The 20,011-nt window shown below is 35.5% G+C and overlaps 1 protein-coding gene across 4 annotated transcripts; it reads right to left on the bottom strand.

The window, feature by feature from the left end:
• Positions 1–1,644: 1,644 nt before the first annotated feature.
• LOC132312056 (receptor-like cytoplasmic kinase 176) lies at positions 1,645–5,961 on the bottom strand. 4 transcript variants are annotated; one of them, XM_059810280.1, is made up of 6 exons: positions 5,759–5,961; positions 3,958–4,310; positions 3,502–3,637; positions 3,280–3,419; positions 3,034–3,190; positions 1,645–2,730 (listed from the first exon to the last, which is right to left on the bottom strand). In XM_059810280.1, the coding sequence occupies exons 2-6, from the start codon at positions 4,015–4,017 to the stop codon at positions 2,387–2,389; spliced, it is 837 nt and encodes a 278-aa protein (XP_059666263.1). In that variant the 5' UTR covers positions 4,018–4,310; positions 5,759–5,961; the 3' UTR covers positions 1,645–2,386. The 4 variants fall into 4 exon arrangements, with proteins under 4 accessions (XP_059666263.1, XP_059666264.1, XP_059666262.1 ...); XM_059810281.1 differs by having other exon boundaries at positions 3,958–4,296; XM_059810279.1 differs by having other exon boundaries at positions 3,958–4,256.
• Positions 5,962–20,011: the final 14,050 nt, after the last annotated feature.

The following is a 20,011-nucleotide window of genomic DNA, read 5'->3' as shown; positions in this document are numbered from 1 at the left end:
CAATCCAAAAATTGTATGTCCTTCAAACCCATCGACTGTCTTCGTCTCTTAAATCCATCTCAACTTCCACAAATCAACACTCTTTTATTGTGAATTACCTCATTAATTCATGTGGGTTGAGTCCAAAAACTGCTATTTCAGCTTCCAAACAAATCAATTTTAAAACCCTAGACAAACCAGATGCAGCTCTTAACTTCTTCATGAACCATGGATTCAGCAAAACCCAGATCTTAGATCTCATCAGAAAACGCCCAAGACTTCTCTTATCGGATCCCAACAAAACCTTTTTGCCCAAATTCGAGTTCTTTTACTCCACTGGCATTTCCAGCACTGAGCTCGCAAAGATAATATGTGCAAGCCCAACTGTATTGACAAGAAGCTTGGAGAACCATATCATCCCATCTTTCACTTTGTTCATAAACTTATTTCATTCAGATGATAAGTTTCTCACGACTTTAAACGAATTCCTATGAAGTTTGTAGAGGGCTATCGCAGTGATATTACATCCTCCAATATTGAAAATTTGAGACAACACGGCGTGTCTGATTCAAATATTGTGTACTTACCGCTTATGGTAGGTCACTCAACTTAAAGCCCGATAGATTCAATGAGGTAGTGGTGGATGTTAAGAAAATGGGTTTCAACCCTTCAAACATCAACTTTGTTATAGCGGTTAAGGCATTGAAGTCAATGAACAAAACAACATTGAAAAGGAGGATGGAGGTTTATGAGAAGTGGGGTTGGTCTCAGAAAGAAACAATGTTGGCTTTTACAAAACGTCCGTGGTGTTTGATGATATCCGAGGAGAAGATAATGGCAGTGCTGAATTTCTTTGTGAACACAATGGGTTGGGAGTCTTCCCTAATTGCCCATCGTCCAGAATTAATGTCACTAAGCTTGGGTAAGAGGATTATTCCCAGGTGTTCAGTACTTCAAGTTTTGTTGTCGAAAGGTTTGATTAAGAAACCAGTTGGTACACAGATATTGTTGAGGTCCCTCGAGAAGTTTGTGAACTGTTAGTATAGCATTTTGTTCCAATTCCCTAAGCAGCTGCCGTGGGATTTGATAATAATCTGCACATAGCTATTCTTCATATTAATTGGCCTTTAGACATGCACGACAATACAGTTTGATTTCAGAGTAGTTTTAGATGTTTCGGTGATATATCCTGTCATACTACAGAAACCATGAGGATTGCACCTCATGGTACCGCTGAATTTCTTTTCATCGTTGTCTCTAGATGCAGAATTGAGGCAAAATTCTACCATTACTTCGCCTTATTGTCATGGACGCGTCAAAATGGTATTAGTGATTCACCTTATTATCATGGATCTATGCATGTGTTACCAACACAGGCTAATAGTTTTGTCATACTTCAAAAACCACGGGTGTGAAAAACACCTCGATTCATCCTTTTTGAGTGTCAAACCTTACCAACCCATTGTTTGTGTCTGTACGCGCGTGTGAGAGAGAGAACCATCAAGCAAAGCTTGGAAGTGAACTCATCTGTTCCACTTGTTTGGTAGAATAGGAAACTATTCCTCTCCAACCTTTTTTCAATGCTAATACAGTCTAGAAAAATGACAATCGAAGAGGTTAGCCTACGTGTGTGCATATGTTGGATGCATTGGTGCATGTAGCATGTTTGTTTGTTTTTATTTTTTATTTTTTATTTTTTATTTTTTATTTTTATTTTTATTATTATCCCGTCAAATACAAGCATCCATCAACCCACCTTTCACTTTGAAAAGTGGGAGAGAGACGCTTTGGTTGATGGCCTATTTGCATACATTGAGAAGGAGGGTGTTTTGCATGTGAAGCTTGTCTAATCTCTCCACCAAAATTTTAACGTGGCAAAATCTCTTTAATGCAGATTAGATTTATTTCTTGTAAGAGGAAAATTAATGGCATAATATACAATGTATGCAATTTATTTGTTTAGTTTTTAATAGAATTTATTGCTCGTCTAAACAAGTCGAAATTCCCGGGGACTAATCTCCTCATGTTTCTCGTATAATATCATAATCCAGGCATAACAATGTGTAAAATGAAGTATCAATAGTAAAAAATCAACTAAATTAATATTAGAAGTATACAGTAATCGTCCAAGTGTCCATGTAATACATGTCCTAGTTCCTGAATTTATTGCATTTATATCAAACATAACCTTTAACCATGACCTGGGGAAGTAGATGGCCTTGGATAAGAAGCAGCTTCCTCTTTGCAAGCGCTAGACGCTCTAACAACTAGGCTTACTGGGTGATGCCATCTTTGCAAGCTTCATCAGGCACATTCAGACCTCTGTTTGAATTGTTGTGATTATTATGGAGGGATTCGCTTTTAGGACTTTCTGTGTCTTTTTTTTTTTTTTTTACCTACGAAACGGCTACCTCTTTGAATTGTTGTGATTATTATGGAGGGATTCCCTCTTAGGGCTTTCCGTGTCTTTCAAGTCCTGAAGCTGCTCTAATGCTTCCACCACCTCATTCATGTTTGGCCTCAACTTGGGTTCAGTTTGTAGGCATTTGATAGCAATGTTAGCTGCTCTCCGTGCTCCACCTACTGAGTACTGGCCTTTAATACGAGGATCCATCAAACGGAGAATTTTGCTGGCCGGGTATTGCTTGTCTTTCCCGATTAGACTATTCTTGTCCACTGCTCTTCGACCGGTCAACATCTCGAGGAGAACAACCCCAAAACTATATACTTCACTTTTGGCAGTTGGATCACCTTCACAAGAAGAGAATGAATTATACATGGATCAGAAGGGAGGAAGTAATGAACTCGAATGAATAATATATAATGCATAGTTAATTGCAGCAAATAGCAGACTTGTATACACTCAAAGCTTGAAAACGTGACAGCCCAAGTGTGAGTGTGTGTGTGAGAGAGAGAGCAGTTATCGAATATTTAATTTATGTCAGTGAAGTGAAGAGTACCATCACATGATGTCTTTAAATCATTATTCGAGAAAAAGAAAGAAGATGCAGGTGTGCAAATATGAAAAAGAACAAAGATGAGAATTTAGAATACCTGTGACCGCATACTCGGGAGCAGTATAACCATTACTCGTACCCGTACCGCGTATGACCACATAATCAGGATCATAACCATAGGGACCTGGAAGGACATCGACTACACCAACTAGTGGCCTGGCCAACCCAAAATCATCAAGCTTTGCATCGAAGTTCTGTCGATTAACAGTGAAAAAGTCCCTGAGAGTCGCACTAGTATTGTTGAACAAACACAAGTCTCGTACAATTGAAATGTTACACATACAGAATCAAGCAGAATATTAGAGGATTTGAAATCGCTAGATTTCAGTTTTGCTTCTGAGCTGTGAAGAAATGCAAGTCCCTTAGCAGCGCCAAGAGCAACCTTCACACGGAGGTTCCAAGAAAGCGGTTGAATACAAGCCCCTGGTCCAAGAATGTGTGTGGGTTCTTTGTCACATAAATAATTAAGGCGAATTGGTGGCCGGAAATGACATTAAGAACTTACTCGTAAATAGATGATCTTCCAAGCTACCCTGTGCCATGAACTCGTATACCAGAAACCGCTGATGATCCTCCAAACAGTACCCAACCAATTTCACAAGATTGGGATGATACAGTTGCCCCAAATTATTAATTTTTGCCTATACTTGAACTCGAGGTTTATCAGAACTTAAATTTCATTCTGGAAATTCTGGTGATGTCTTATTGACATGGTAGATGAGAATGATCAATGCTCATTTAAGTTCTTGTATGCACGACTGTACCCGATCAAAGTAAGATGTACGGAGTATCATTTTAAAGATTGGGATTATAATGAATAGAAGGTATTATGGACCTATATTTACTATTTGATGGAGTAAAAGTCTAAAAAATGAAGCTGACAAAATTTTTGACGTGGACATGAAAAAATACTGTTCATATGCTGGACAGAGTGCGTAAGAAAGCCGGAGTTCATACTTACCAAGCATTCTTCGTGAGGCTGAGCGTGTTCATTGGTTAGTCCCTTCACAGCAATAACCATGCCAGTCCCTGGTTTGGCAGCTGTAAATGTATGCTCATCAATCCAGCCTTCATAGACACTACCAAAACGACCTTCTCCCAACACATTATCGGGACGGAAATTCCCGGTGGCTGTTTTGAGTTCGCTGAAGGCAAAGCTCTTCAAATTTGTCGTCGGAGTAAGTGGCACCTAGGCAGATGAGACCTTGCTACTAGACTTACAAAAATCTTTACCATCTTCTTCAAATTTTGAATCCACCCCTACACATGTAAATCAATCGCACATAATCCACTAATTCACCTGAAAATGCCAGACTAGAAAATGGAACTCCTCAGCAAACAAACTCAACTTCTGAGTACGAATTAACCACATTACAAGATCAGACAATTCAATTTTCACGGACAAGCCATAGTGAATTGAATTGCCCGGCTCATAACCACATTTGTACACGATCAGCCAAAAGAAAATGTATGTACAGTGTACATGCATGCATATAAACATATATATCATATATATTGTGTATGCTCTTAATATATATATAGACACACACACGCATGTGAATTCGGTCGATTTCCAATGGTAATGTAGCAAACTTTGCTGTAAAAAACAACTTGCTCCATAATTATAAGCAAAACTTGATCCCAAGAAGAGCACAAAAACCCAAGACTGAAGGGTCTGCTAATTGAGATTCAGCGTTGATTTCATCCGGATAACAAACTATAATAACTGTATGTATATCTATACCTTTAATTAATTCATTTCATAAAATGTAGTAAATTTATAATGAACTTCTTAACCCAGATTTTCAAGAAACAAAACATCCCCAAGAAAATTAGAAAACTTAAATGTTCTAGGTCAGTGAATCACGTCATTAATTATAAGAAAGCATCTATTTTAGTTATTTTAGTGAGTCCTACAACTGCAGCGGACACAATCGTCTTTTAAATAAAGAATCTAGGTGAAACAAAGTCGAAAGATTGGGGACCAAAAATAAGGTGTTTGAGGAAATACACTTCAAACCAATTTCACCAAATTAATACTACATAAAACCGATCCGAAATGTAACAAATCCATACTCAGACGATGTTGAGAGAGAGAACAAATCAGAGCCTTCCATACTCTTCTATGTATTTGATTGAACTTTTCAACGCCGTGTACTTTTGTTGAGGAGATCAAGAGTGAAATTGATAGGGTCGGAAAATAATTTTGGGAAGATTAATTGGTTAGTTGTGTTGGTTAAGTTTTGAGAAATTATTTTCCTCTTTAAAATATTTTCTTTGAATTTGTGACTACCAAACATAAAATCAAAAAAAAAAAAAAAAAATCAAAATAACAAAAAATATATATATATATATATATATATATATATATAAATGTTTTACAAATGTTCTACGTCAGTGATCACATGATATCACACATTAATTATAAGAAAGCATCTATTTTAGTGAGTCCTGCGACTGAAGAGGGACACAATCATCTTTTAGATAAATAAAAAAATATAAGTGAAACAAATTCTAAAGATAGGGGACCAAAAATAAGGTGTTTGAGGATGTACACTTCAAACCAATTTCACCAAATTAATACAACATGAAACTGATCTGAAAATGTAACAAATCCATACTCAGACGATGTTGAGAGAGGACAAATTAGAGCTTTCCTAATTAAAAATGCATAATTTCATAAATAAAAGTTGAACAATGTCAAGAAATTAAGGAAAAACAGAGTTACAAAACAATTAGGGGAAAAGAAAGAGGACTCTGACCTTTGATTGGAGCACTGATACAAGAACCCATCAAAACTGCACTCACCTCCTTTTCCCCTTTCACCAGAGATAGCAGAGACCCACCCCTTTACAAGTCTTTATGGTCTTCGGAGCTCAAACACAGACAAGGTCAAACACAGTATCTTTGTGAACATCATTAACGCGGGAACGTATAAGTTACTCTCCTATCGTCCAAATACGACCAAGAAATCACGGAAAATGATTAAACATATTTTATGATTGGTTCTCGTTAAGTCTTCGAACTTTAATTGTTTAGGTTAATTTCACTGTACCCCTTCAAGTTTGGTGAAATATCATTTTCAAATATCATTCCAAAACAACATTTAGATCCATTTTTACTTTTCCATTAAAGTGTCCATTAAAAATATGTAAAAAGACTATTTTGTCTCTAAATACCTTTGACTTGGTCAAAAGTGTTCTCTAACCTACATAAAAATTAAATAAAAAGACTACAATACCCCTAAAAATACTACAAATTTACAATTATAGATATATCATAAATATATATATATATGCTTCTCAATAGTGACAACGTTTTGAACCTAATGTTCAAGTTCGCATCATCTGTTGTTCTCACTTCTCACTATGCCATGGTCTCGTATATTAGAGATTTTTGGCGGTCTAGATGGAGATGACTGTGGTCTTTCGGTATTTGTGATCCTTTCTAGTATGATGGGTGAATCTTGAAAACTCGAGGCCCGTTTGGATCGCGATAACGTTATATGTTATGGTTTGGTATGATATGAAAACAACCGTTTTGGTATTAATATGTTTTTAGTAGAAATCGGAACTATATTTGGTAACGACTGTTTTGTTTTTGATAATTGTATATCAAAAATATGAAAACGCATTTGGTAATGTCATGTGTTTTAAGGAATCCCAAAACAAAACACGTTTGGGAAGTTAGTTTTGTTGTCAAAATTCTGAATCAATAACAGGATACCTGTTTAGTAAAGAATGTTTTGTTTTTATTTTGAATAATTATATATATGAATATAATTATAAGTTTATATGTAATAGTCCATTTTTTTTATGATTTGAGATAATTTGTTAAAATAAAAAAATAAAAAATTATTCTACATTAAAGAGTTGCGAAAAAAAATTATGATTAGTGGCAACCAAATTACAAATTTAACTTTATAATAATCTTTTAATGAGAGGAGATCTTTGCACTCCATTTATCTTTTTCTTTTGGATTGTACTTCATTTAACTTTGTTTTGTTTCATATATATATATATATTATATAAATTCATTATGAATGAGAGGGAAAGAAATCCTTGTAGTTGAAACTATCAAGAAGCAAAACGTTGATCTTCTTGAATTGGTCACAGTTGAGGTTTGGTGGACATTGAAGCTTGTGAATGGTAACCAGAATTGATAAATTGGAAGAAAGATTAAGCAAGCAATCAAGGAAGATAAATGGTAACCAGAATTGGTCACAGTTGAGGTTTGGTGGACATTGAAGCTTGTGAATGGTAACCAGAATTGATAAATTGGAAAAAAGATTAAAAGTAAGCAATGAAGGAAGATCCCTCTCTTACAAGACTGAACAATAAATCACCTCGAAAAAATAAAAAAATAAAAAGAGAGGCATGCCATCAAACAACCTGCTAGAAAAATTATTGCCATCCAAACAAGTACTTGAAAATATTTTGTACGATTTTAATCAATCATAAATAACACACCAAATCACAAGTTTTTTTTGTATATCACAAATTTAATAAATTGTTGTTGCACCATTCACATATATACTTGCACATATAGGGAGCTAGACATTCCTTAAAAATAGTATGTGTGTACACACACTTCATTATACTTAAATAAAATGTACACACAACTGGAGATCACTAAAATTCATTTCATAAAATGTACACACACTTCTTTATAGTTGCATAGGCCTCCATTTAAGTAACTTAAAGATCACTACCTTCCTGGAGTTGCAGCAACTGGAGAATGCTTCCTATAAATCCCACTGCTGCCACTGCCCACAACTTACTACCATGTCCTTCATGAATTGTTTTTGTCAATCATTTTCACATCAAAGTCATTGTAATGATCATGTTTTAACCATGCTGCTCAACAAGGAAAAACTGCATATATTTTAGTACCCAAGAGCAGTTTGTAGAAGCACACTGAACATAAACTATACACAATTTACAATACTTATAGTAAACATAAACTATACACAATTTACAATACTTATAGTAAACATAAACTATACACAATTTACAGACACATACACTAATCGAATAGGTGTTTAACCTGCAGAATGCAGGGAGGATCTGGCTGCAAACATAACACCTGCAAATGATAGACCAATTAGCTTGATAGTATTATGGATACCACAGATGTATTAGTTTCAAGAAAACAAGAAAAAGAAGTGGTGAAGAATGGCCCTGCTGAAGCCCAAGTTCATATTTTAGTAAGATTATCTTATTATATGCAATCCAGATTAATTATGTTGGTATAAGCAACTAAAGTTATAGCTGGTATAGCTGGTATTCAACCTGAGTCGCCACATGGCATCAGCCAATGTACAATGGCACTAAGACCAAATTGTTGAGCGGTGACTTGGCACTTCCTCAATGTGATGAAGGCTATGCCAAACTGACACTTACAGTCAAAAGAATAAGCACAGCCCCTTTAATTAAAAAAAAAAAAATTGGCTTCAGTTTTTATCTTATACCACTTTCTTGTCATCTGATCCACCTATGTTTATCACATTGGACGAAAACTTTCTTATTTTTCTGGCCTTAGTTTTTATCTTATACCACTTTCTTGTCATCTGATCCACCTATGTTTATCACATTGGTCTGTGTATAAACACGCCAGCATCAACATATTATAGCTGGTATTCAACCTGAGTCGCCACATGGCATCTGCCAATGTGCAACGGCACAAAGAATAAATGTCTTCTGAAGGTCCAACCATGAGCACCCAGTAAGGACGAGTTTAACTCACAAGGGTAGAATGGCCGTTCAGAAAGCTGCTGTTAGATCTTTGGTTCTGACTGGTTCTGCCTAAATCAACCACGTATGATATTCCTCAACGCTTTGCTGACCCAAAAGGTACCCAGAATCATATGTGAAGAGTAAAAGTTCAAAATATTTCCTAGAAGTTTAGTCACACATCCTACAGCATCTACCTCTTTCAAGCACGCTACACTTTACAGTCAGTATGCAAGCTCCTAAGTAGTTGATTCCCATCTAATCCTATTGCCGCTGTCTCTTTTTAAGGATGATATTTATTTCAACAATTTCAGATAGTAAAGTCACTGTACAATAGAGCTACTTGCGCAAGGCAGTGATTTAAATGCTTGTGACAGTGTGACGTTCTATACATTCACATCCATCTTCTTGACTCTTTGCTGAAACTAGAGTATGCTTACTTTAGTTGATTCTATGCTTCGCAGATTGAATTAGAGATCTCATAATTCTACTTGCTACTTACAAGCTACCAACAGCCGTCAAAGTTAGACGACGTCCATATATGAATAAACAATCATACCACCAGGTAAATTGATAGAAAGAAACTTAGAGAGCAAACATATATGCACATTGGGATGGATAATCTGATTGAATGGGACTAGCTAGGAAGAAAGGTGTAAGACCAAAATGATCCCATAATTCATAAAATGCATACGATAAACAACTTTAAGCCTTCGATTGAGTGGATAAAGCATCTACTTAATTTTCCAAACAATAAGATCACCATTTGGGATTTGCTTATAAAAGAGTACATCTCAATTCATCAAGTTCTCTATATATCTGAATTTTGACAATCTTTTTGATAAGTCAAATCTAAATTTCGATATGCACTTATCTCTCTTCATCGACCAAGTCTCCTATTGTGACAATCACACCTAGTAATTAATTACTTCTCAAAACCATCATCATACTTCTTTTCTGTTGGTATGTCAGAATCATAACCACATTAAGGAACCCTCAAGTCTTATAAACTTCCACTATGACTTCAATCTAAGTTATTTGAGTTCATTATTTACTATATTTTGTATTAGGAGTTCATTATTTACTATATTTTGCATATTAGACCATTTAATTATAAACTAACAAAACACAATCCAGAATCTATGACAAATATCTTCATTGTATCAAAAAAATTCCTCATCGCCATCATCGATTTCTTGGAAAAATAAAAAAGATATTGAAAAGCTAGAGACTTTAACTGCATTAGATCAGAAAATTTTCCATAATATCATTTCCGAATTCAAAATCCAAATACAAATTGAACACAAAGCAATAAAAATATGAAATTACTACTTTTATCTTTTTTCTAAAATACTCCGTATAAAAGAAAAGAGAGCTCAACAAACCTAATTCATACGATTATTAATCCACAGCCGCATTGGATTGCTTTTGTGGTGCTTAATGTTTGTGTTGTTGTTGAATCGACGCTTTTCGTTCGAATTCTCTCCATGAAGTGACTGAGTGAAGGTGGAGCAAGAGATTCGGTCTGAATCGTCTTCCGTAATCTATCTATGAGATGAGATGAAGAGAGGCTGGGATATATTGATAATTCCATCATCGAAGTAAGGATTGACTAGAAAACTAGGGCTTGAGTTCTGTCAATGGAGAGAAGGTTGAGTTTGGCGAACGAGATAAGAGAAAGGGCCAGCAATACCAAAAGGCTAGATCTGCAATTATCCAACCCCAATCTGCAACAATAGAGAGAAATGAGAGGCGCAAATGAAATCGCCTCAACCGACCTGCGAGAAGACGGACAACCGAGAGGCAAAAATGGAAGGAAGTAGCTGGTGGAGGAGATCTTCCAGATCGGTGGTGGAAGAGTTTGTGTATGGAGTTATCGCCTCTGAAATCGCCTCAAGGAGCTGCGCAAAGAGAGAGAAAGTAAGGCTAAAAAATGGGCCAATTCTGATATGGGAATATTTTATAGTTCATATCACCGCTACAGTAAAAACGAGGGTGATATGTTTTTGGTTTGGGTTAATATGGCCGCTACAGAATATCATATCACCCAATATCACCAATTCCTTGATATGGGTTTTGGCCCAAATCTGATAACGTTTTGACACTATTCAATACCACATCAACCCACTCCAAACATAATATTGGCCCAAAACCAAAATCAAAACATCAAAACAATATCAGATATGGGTTTCCAAACGGGCCCTCAGGGTTTAGGTTTATAACCTGATGTTTTTAAACAGTATGTTCAGTTCAATATCTTATAAATTGGAGGCTTATTGCTTCTGAATATGAATTCTGAGATGATCGTGTACTTATAATACTTTATACAGATGAAGCTTAGACAGTGGAAAACTTGGAAGTAATAAACTTTTAGCAAAATTGTCAAGTTTTTCAAATTACTTAGTCACATCAACAATCAAATAGAAACAAATTATGTGAGCTACACAATAGAATGTTTCCTAGATTTATGAAATTCCAATTGCTTTTAATATGGAATTAAAGCATTTAATCTGGGTTCTCAACATTATTCTTTAAGCAGCATTGAGATGGAAACAAATGGCATTGAGATTTAGAGGATAATTACATCGAGGTTTTTGCCTCAAAAAAATGCTCTAATATGGTTTAAAAAAAAAAAACCCACATAAAATCTGACCTTCCTCTGCAGCCCCGCCTACTCTCTCCATGCTCGATTAGTTTTCCATCCCGCCGGAGCTCATTAACCGGAAAGTGACCCACCATGGATATCCTACTCCTAGCCCTTTCCTAGCATCAATCTGGTATTCTTTAAAATTCCAACACAAGGTGCTCGATCTGATGCTTAAACTTCTTCCCCAGTTCGTTAGTCAACCCCGTAGTTTAGGCTTTGATTCAGACCCTTACGCCGAGACCTGTTCTCGATCCCAATCGACATGTACCTCTCCCTCCCTCCTAGCAACACTGCCGTCTTTATCTCCTCCACTCCTCGGCGACGTCGACCTCAACCTCTCACTCCTTCCCCGGTGACATGTAGATATATATGTGTGTGTGTGTGTGTGTGTCTCTCTGTATATATATATAATTTGTAAATTTATAATAGGGATTATTACATATAAATGGGCTTAGTGGTCCATATTTACGAATACATTGAGTCAAAGTCAATAATTTCTTTAAAATGTGTTTGACCCAAAAGCTGAGGTGGCACATGAAAAAATACTGTTTCATATTTCTGTTGCTTAAAATATCCTTCTTCCTATTTTATGTGTTGTCTAAAATGCCCTTTCTACAATCTGCAAACCCAAATGAAGAAGATACAAGGGGCAGCGCACTATGCCAACTGCAGCGGATGAAGCCGGTCGGTGGATCACGGACGGAGGATGATCTGTCTGGCGAGCATGGTGGCGAGGACGACTGCGGAGAGAACGGGTCCAGTCGTAAGGGGAAGGCTTCGACCGTGAGAGGAACGGCGGCCGGCAATACAGAGCCGGCGATGGGCTCGGATGGCAGTGAGGAGGGGCTGGTTGTGATGGCGACTTGGGCTGGAGTTGTGGTGACGACGAACAATGGCTTACGGTCGACTATAGAGATGGTTGGTTTGACTATAAATGGGTATCTTTTTGAATTTTTTTTTTGAATTTTTTTTTTTTTATATTCACTGAGAGTTGGAAGAAGATGCGTATATATATATATATAAAGAAAAAGAACTAACACAAGCACAAAATAGTTAGCAAAATTTTCACTCTTTTTTTTATTTTTTTATTTTTTTTTTAAAAAAAAAAAAATTCAAAACAATTGCATAAAGAAAATAAGCACAAGAATTTTTTTTTTTTTTAATTGAAAAAAAAAAAGAGTAACAGAAGAACCTAAGCCGAAATAGTGAGCAAAAAGGCTTACTCTTCCAGTGTAGGAGCAAAACGAAATACAAAAAATAGCAAATAAAATAAAAATATAAAAACCCAAAAAAGACTGCATGACCATTGTCAAGTTAATTATACATTGTTTTTCAATTTTTTTCATCGCTAAAATGACTACTACAAGAATGAATCACAAAGGAAGAAGTAAAAAATAGACTTTTAGACTAAATCAAACTGAAGTAGGTGTTCAAGCATAAAGTATTTAAGCTTAAGACTACAAAGACGCGATGTCTAAATAAAAATTCCATTTCAATTGTTTGCAAATATTCCTATTAAAAAAATTTGCATTTCAACAAAAGAAACCTAATCAATTAAAGAATCCATTTCACATAAAAATAAAATAAAGAAATAATTTTTTTTAAAAAAAAAGACAGCCAGGCATAACTCCTCAGATTTCCTTCTCAAATCTCAATTTTATCAAACCAAAAAGGGTTAACGGGAAAAAAAATGGGGGAATCTTTTCCACCATCAAACCAAAAGGGTTAATGAGAAAAAAATGGGAAAAAGGTTTGGTAAATCAAAAAGGTTAAAGTCAAAATTCTGATAAACCACACCTAAAAATTGAAAAATGACAAAAAGAATCAATTGTTACTACTCATTTCCATATTATTAGATTTGTTGTGGTTTTGTTTATTTTTTTTGCTGGTATTTTGCAATCTGTTGCTGTTAGCTATTTTTTAAGTTTTAAAGAAGAGTAGTTTTGCAACTTTTGATTGTGGATTAGGTCGGTATATTTTTGCAACCATTGTATGGGTTATTATACTCGCATCTACCTTTGATCGAATAAAATGAAGTTACTCTTTTGGGTTTTCATGGATTAGTATTGTATGGCTTATTATACTAGGGTCTTACTGAATTTTCTTTGACTATTACATGAATGTACTATAAAAAAAATTTCATTCCAAAATTGAAGCAGTTGAGTGAATGGAAAATTAGCCTGTTGTTTCCTTGGTTCTATGGTGTCGAACAGATGGATAATTTAATCTTAATAGTTGTCAAAGAGATACCACACTCTCTCAACAAACATAGTTGTTATAGAGATACCACACTCTTTCAATAAACACTTTATAAGGGTAGTTTTGTAACTATGTCATAGTCAAAATATTAGGTTGCACATTACATCTATAAACAGCTCCATTAGGGCTATGAATAACACAAAATATTCTCCAAGCTAACTAAGCGAATGTTTAGACAACATGGTACCTACATGCCAAAAAATGGTACCTTTAGTTCAAAAACGTGGTACATTTGGAAAAAAAGTGGTATGTTGGTCCTATTTTTTAGGTCGCGGTGACCACAAGCTTAGAGAAACGTGCAATTTAGGCGAGGGCCAAGTTTTACATTTATAAAAGCCACTACTACCTTTCACTATAAATATAGGTAGGGCAAGTAGGGATCGTCCCAAGGGATTGGAGTCGGAGTTGATTGTGGAATCGCTATTAGGGTTAGTAGGTCGAGTGATCAAACAATTGATTGGTTGGTTCATTAGATTAAAGAGCAACTAAATTAAACTAAGTAATTGAATGCAATGAAGAGTAAGTAAAAGAGAGAAGAGTCTTGGGGTTTAGATATTACCACCAAGTAATGTATTCCTATATCATTGACAAGTGACTAATAAGGGCAATTAGGGTGTTGCAATATTGGTGTGTGTGTGTGTTTGGTTGATTCAACAAGTAAGGATAACTAGTTAAGCATGTATTGTCTAAACATTATGTGAAAGGCACAATATATCTAAGCGATGAAGCATATATTGTCTAAACAACATGTGGAAGGCACAATAGATCAAAATAAGTCATTAATCCTTTCATTAGGCTCACAATCCAAATACAACACAAGATTAGAGACATATGCTACTTGTATTCAAAAGCTTGGAACATCAAACAACAAACATAGATTGTCCTCCCATTTAACACTACACTACAACTACACTGCATCTAAACTACTAGCATGAAAGTAAACTAGGGAAGAGGCACAATCCATCAAGGAATAAGTATGAACCATCAAGAGAATCACAATAGCATTCCTTTAAGCACTATGTTTTGACAATTTCTAAATCTATGGCATCAATACACATAGACATGTATCAACAACACAAAATCTAGAGACAAGAGCATGAACATCTATTCTAGCATACATAGACATATGAATAGAATGAAATGATCAATTGGAAGCATTAAACCACACAAATCATTGATTAAACAAGATCTATATATATCAAAGTGTCAAAACATCAATTACAACACTAATCCCTCAATAATACACAAGATTAAGATATAGAAATCATGTTTGGGGCTAACTCTAGCCCCAAGAGGATGTCTGGCCACTCCTGGTGAGGATGCTCCAACCCTCAAGGGCTAACTCCATGGAAGAGGTTTGCTCCTTGTTGATGAAGATCTACAATGGTGTCTCTAGCCTCCTCCTCCAAGTTTCCTTAGAGATGGTATCTCTAAAAATATTCAAGTATTGGTCTTTATCTCCTATGTCTCTCCTTACTAAAAAGCAATCCTTATCCTTATATAGGTAGGTTAAAATCACCCCCCAAATGAGTTAGGGTCGTGCACACAATATTCTCCAATGATTGGATAAAGGGCTACTTTCAATGAGCTAGAATTTTAACTTTTTGCACTTGGAGGAAGTTCGATCGATCGAACCTTGGACTTGAATCGATCGAACTGGCTGAGATCGATCAAACTGAGGCTGGATCGATCCAACTGGCTGAGCTTTTTGGGAAAAGATAAATCCGAGATATTTTGGGAGATATTTTTGGGAATAGGACAAAGGTGGTTAGTGGATAGACAGTTATGGATAAGATCAATCATTTGGATAAGGACAAAGGTGTTCGATCGATCGAAGAATGATATTGGATCGATCGAACTTTTGGACTTAAGTGCTTTTGGGTCAAAGCTTGGATCTATCTTGAAGTACTGAGATCGATCAATGTTCGATCGATCAAACCTTGGACTTGGATCGATCGAACTTGCTGTTTTGCTTCATTTTGCTTCTTTCTTCCTCCACTTTGCTCCTTTCTTTGTTTAATCTCAGAATTACTTTAATTAAGCTCTTATTTGGCTGAGTTAACTTATTTTCAGGATAAGTGCCTGAAAATGGAAATAATACGAATCAATCTAAAATAGTAAAGTAAGATAGATAAAGGTACTAGAATGCCTAAGCTTAAGGGGTTTAAATACGTACTTTTCAGTGTTCATCATGGTACCTTCGCAAAAAGGACTTATTTTTGCAATTGAAAATGGTATTCCACCCCACATCGCTAATTAAGGAGCATATTAGATCAATAAACAACTCCATTAGGGCCATAAATAACACAAAATATTCTCCAAACTAGCTAAGCGAGTGTTTAAAAAACATGGCACCTGGACGCTAAAAAAAGAGGACTTAATTTTGCAATTGAACATGATATTAAACCCCACATCGCTAATTAGGTTGCACATTACATCTATAAACAGCTCCATTAGGGCTATGAATAACACAAAATATTCTCCAAGCTAGCTAAGCGAGTGTTTAGAAAATATGTTACCTGGATGCCAAAAAGTGGTACCTTTAGTTCAAAAACGTGGTACCTTCGGAAAAAGTACTTATTTTTACAATTGAAAATGATATTCCACCCCACATCGCTAATTAAGGAGCACATTAGATCAATAAACAGCTCCATTAGGGCCATGAATAACACAAAATATTCTCCAAGCTAGCTAAGCGAGTATTTAAAAAATATGGTACTTGGACGCCAAAAAAAGGGACTTATTTTTCCAATTAAAAATGGTATTAAACCCCACACCGCTAATTAGGTTGCACATTACATCTATAAACAGCTCCATTAGGGTCATGAATAAAACAAAATATTCTCCAAGTTAGCTAAGCGAGTGTTTAGAAAACATGGTACCTAGACGCCAAAAATTCGTACCTTTAATTCAAAAATGTGGTACCTTTAGAAAAAAAAAGTAGTACCTTCACAAAAGGGACTTATTTTTGCAATTGAAAATTGTATTACACCCCACACCGCTAATTAGGTTGCACATTACATCTATAAACAACTCCATTAGGGCTATGAATAATACAAAATATTCTTTTACTGAAATGCAAATTTTTTTTTTTTTTAAATTATTTCTTTTTTTATTTTTATGTAAAATGGATTCTTTAATTGATTAGGTTTCTTTTGTTGAAATGCAAATTTTTTTAGTAGGAATATTTGCAAACAATTGGAATAGAATCTTTATTTAGACATCGCGTCTTTGTAGTCTTGAACTTAAATACTTTATACTTGAACACCTACTTAAGTTTGATTTAGTCTAAAAGTCTATTTTTTACTTCTTCCTTTGTGATTCATTCTTGCAGTAGTCATTTTAGCGATAAAAAAAATTGAAAAACAATGTATAATTAACTTGACAATGATCATGCAGTCTTTTTTGGGTTTTTATATTTTTATTTTATTTGCTATTTTTTGTATTTCGTTTTACTCCTACACTGGAAGAGTAAGCCTTTTTGCTCACTGTTTCGACTTAGATTCTTTTGTTACTCTTTTTTTGCCGGCCGCCGTTCCTCTCACGGTCGAAGCCTTCCTCTCACGACCGGACCCGTTCTCTCCGCAGCCGTCCTTGCCACCATGCTCGCCGGACAAATCATCCTCCGTCCGTGATCCACCGACCGGCTTCATCCGCTGTAGTCGGCATAGTGCGCCGCCCCCTATATCTTCTTCATTTGGGTTTGCAGATTGTAGAAAAGGGCATTTTAGGCAACACATAAAATAGGAAGAAGTGTATTTTAGGCAACAGAAATATGAAACAGTATTTTTTTATGTGTCACCTCAGCTTTTAGGTCAAACACATTTTAGAGAAATTATTAACTTTGACTCAATGTATTGGTAAATATGGACCACTAAGCCCATTAATATGTAATAATCCCTTTATAATAAATTGAGGGATATTTTAGTTTTTTTAATATAATTATTTATGTTAAATAGTTGTTTTGATAAAATCAAAGGGTATTTAAGTCATTTTACATCGTGTCATAACTGTTCAACTAACGATTGGATGTAAGTGAAAAACTAAAATAAAAGTTTGTAATGTGCGTGATAGTTATTTTTGAAAGATGTTTGAGGGTAATATTTGGCCAAACCTGATGGAATGTTAGTGAAATTAACCCTAACTGTTTTTATAAACGAAGAAGTTTCAGTAGAAGTTTCTCTCGGAGCGTCCAAATAGGACTAATAAATCATGGAAAATGATTAAATATATTTTATGATGGGTTCGTACGTGTGTGAGCATCATTCATGCGAGAACATCCAAATACGACTAATAAATCATAGAGAATGATTAAATATATTTTAGGGTTAAGTACAAAAAAATCCCTCTACTATCGATATAGTGCATATCGGTCCTGTGTGGAAAAAAACTCTCATATACTATCAATTTGGTACAAATAGGTCCATGTGTGGTATAAAATGACAATAATACCCTCATTTCAATTGAATAAACTAATTACTCTAAATACAGGCCATGCAAAATAACCCTTTTATCCCTTATCAAAAAAAAAAAAAAACCTTACCTTCGTTCTTTACGAGAAATTATTGGCAGTAACGGAGGTTCCACGTCACTTTGCTGACATGGCATCACAAGCCAATTCTATTGGCTCTTTTTACACAGCTGTATTCCTCACCTGGTTCTCTTTCTCTCACTACAAGTCGCAAACCCAAAATTCCCCTTCTTCCCCTTCATTCACCTGCGGGCGAAGAACCGGCTATCTAAGTTGCCAGCAACATCGTGAAGGTCATCCTAGAATACACCACCATCCCACCTTTACCTCCCCTATCAACCCTTTTCTTGCTCTCCGGCACTGGCAATTGAGGAAAGAAGGTAGAGAGTTGAGCCTGCAACATTGTGCCTCTTTTCTCTCTCTTCTCAACACGTTTTATCTCTCTCTTTTGGTTAATCTTAACCCACCTTTCTCTCTATGGTTAACTCTCACCACCATAGCTACTGCCACAACCATTTATCTCCTCTCTCATATGCATCAAAACCCATCAATAATATACTCAGATCAACTTGAACCAGAGGCAAATCGGAGAATTGGCTTGTGTCGACTCTCTATCATCGGCGGCAAGCTGTGTTTTCATGTCCTTTTCTGAAGAATTCGTGAAGCTCACTGTTGTTCAAATATTTTAAGTCTCTTCTCAAGATGCGACACAGGACTGGACTGCAAGTGATCCAATTGGGTGTGCGACCCATGTCGTATGTTTGACGACCTCCACTGTCATGTCTTTGATTGCAAACAAAAGAGGCACAGTAGAAGTGAAGGAATCAACCGGAGTAAATGAATCTGCTAATTGGTTGGTGGCACACAGAAAATGGGTGGACCAGTTGTAATACCCCTAATTTTAAAAGGCTATTCCTGGAATTTAATTTATGGCTTATTTGCATTTTATTTGCTTATTTGCGTAATAGTTTTATGGTTTATTTGTTTAATTAGTCATGTTACTTAATTAATTGCTTAATGGTTTATTTGTTTAATAAGTCATGTTACTTAATCTGTTTTTGGTAACTGTTTATATAATTTTATTTATTTATTTAATTGTGTTTATTTAATTGTTTAATTAATTTTATTTAATGAAAATTTAAATTTAAGGGAATTTAGTTTTCTGTTCTCTATGTGAATTTAGGGTTACATTTTACATGGGTGGCCGACGTGGGTATATATCTTAGGTCGGTTTATGGGCCGAGATGGGCTCTGGCTTTAATGTTACAAGGATTAGGGTTTAGAGTTAAGCTTATAAATATATTACGTGAGGTAAGCTTAGGGTTTGGATTCATAGCAGTTAACTCGGAGACGTGAATTGAATTCTGTGAAAGACACAGAAATTATGAGGTATAGAGGGAGAACAGAGGAAGATAGGAGGTGTCTCTGGGTTGAACCAAGTTACTGGGGAAGCAGACTTGCAGTTTAAGACACAAACATATCACCACAGAAGCTGAGAATTTAGAGTTTCAAGTCTAAAACTCAAAGGCGAGTTCTTCTCTTCCTCCTTCCATCTGGCTTGTGTTCTGTGCACCTAGATAATCTCTAAGGTTTAATTAATTATTAAATCAGAACTTAAATGCTTACCATATAAAATATTGATGATCTCTGCGTGTTAAAACAAATTCTGTTAAATGTTTGCAAGTCTTGTTTCTGTTCTCTGTTTAAGCATGTAATGGTTGTTAGCAATTTTTGTTTCTTTAATTGTTTTTTTAACCTCTGTAAATAAATCATGGAGTGTTATATGACTCTAAAGATCAGTAGTGAAGAGGAACAGAGGGGTTGAACTAGAACTGTTATTGCAAAGTTTCAGATTTGTTCCTAACGCGTGTTAGTTCGGTAGCAAATTTAACCTCTATATTTGTTT

The sequence above is a fragment of the Cornus florida genome, unplaced genomic scaffold (genome assembly GCF_030987335.1).
Source record: "Cornus florida cultivar Cherokee Brave unplaced genomic scaffold, ASM3098733v1 CherokeeBrave_3.0.0_Hap2_Chr06, whole genome shotgun sequence".
Lineage (NCBI taxonomy): Eukaryota > Viridiplantae > Streptophyta > Magnoliopsida > Cornales > Cornaceae > Cornus > Cornus florida.
Note: the sequence above shows the minus strand (reverse complement) of the source record. Positions and strands in the feature narration are given on the sequence as shown.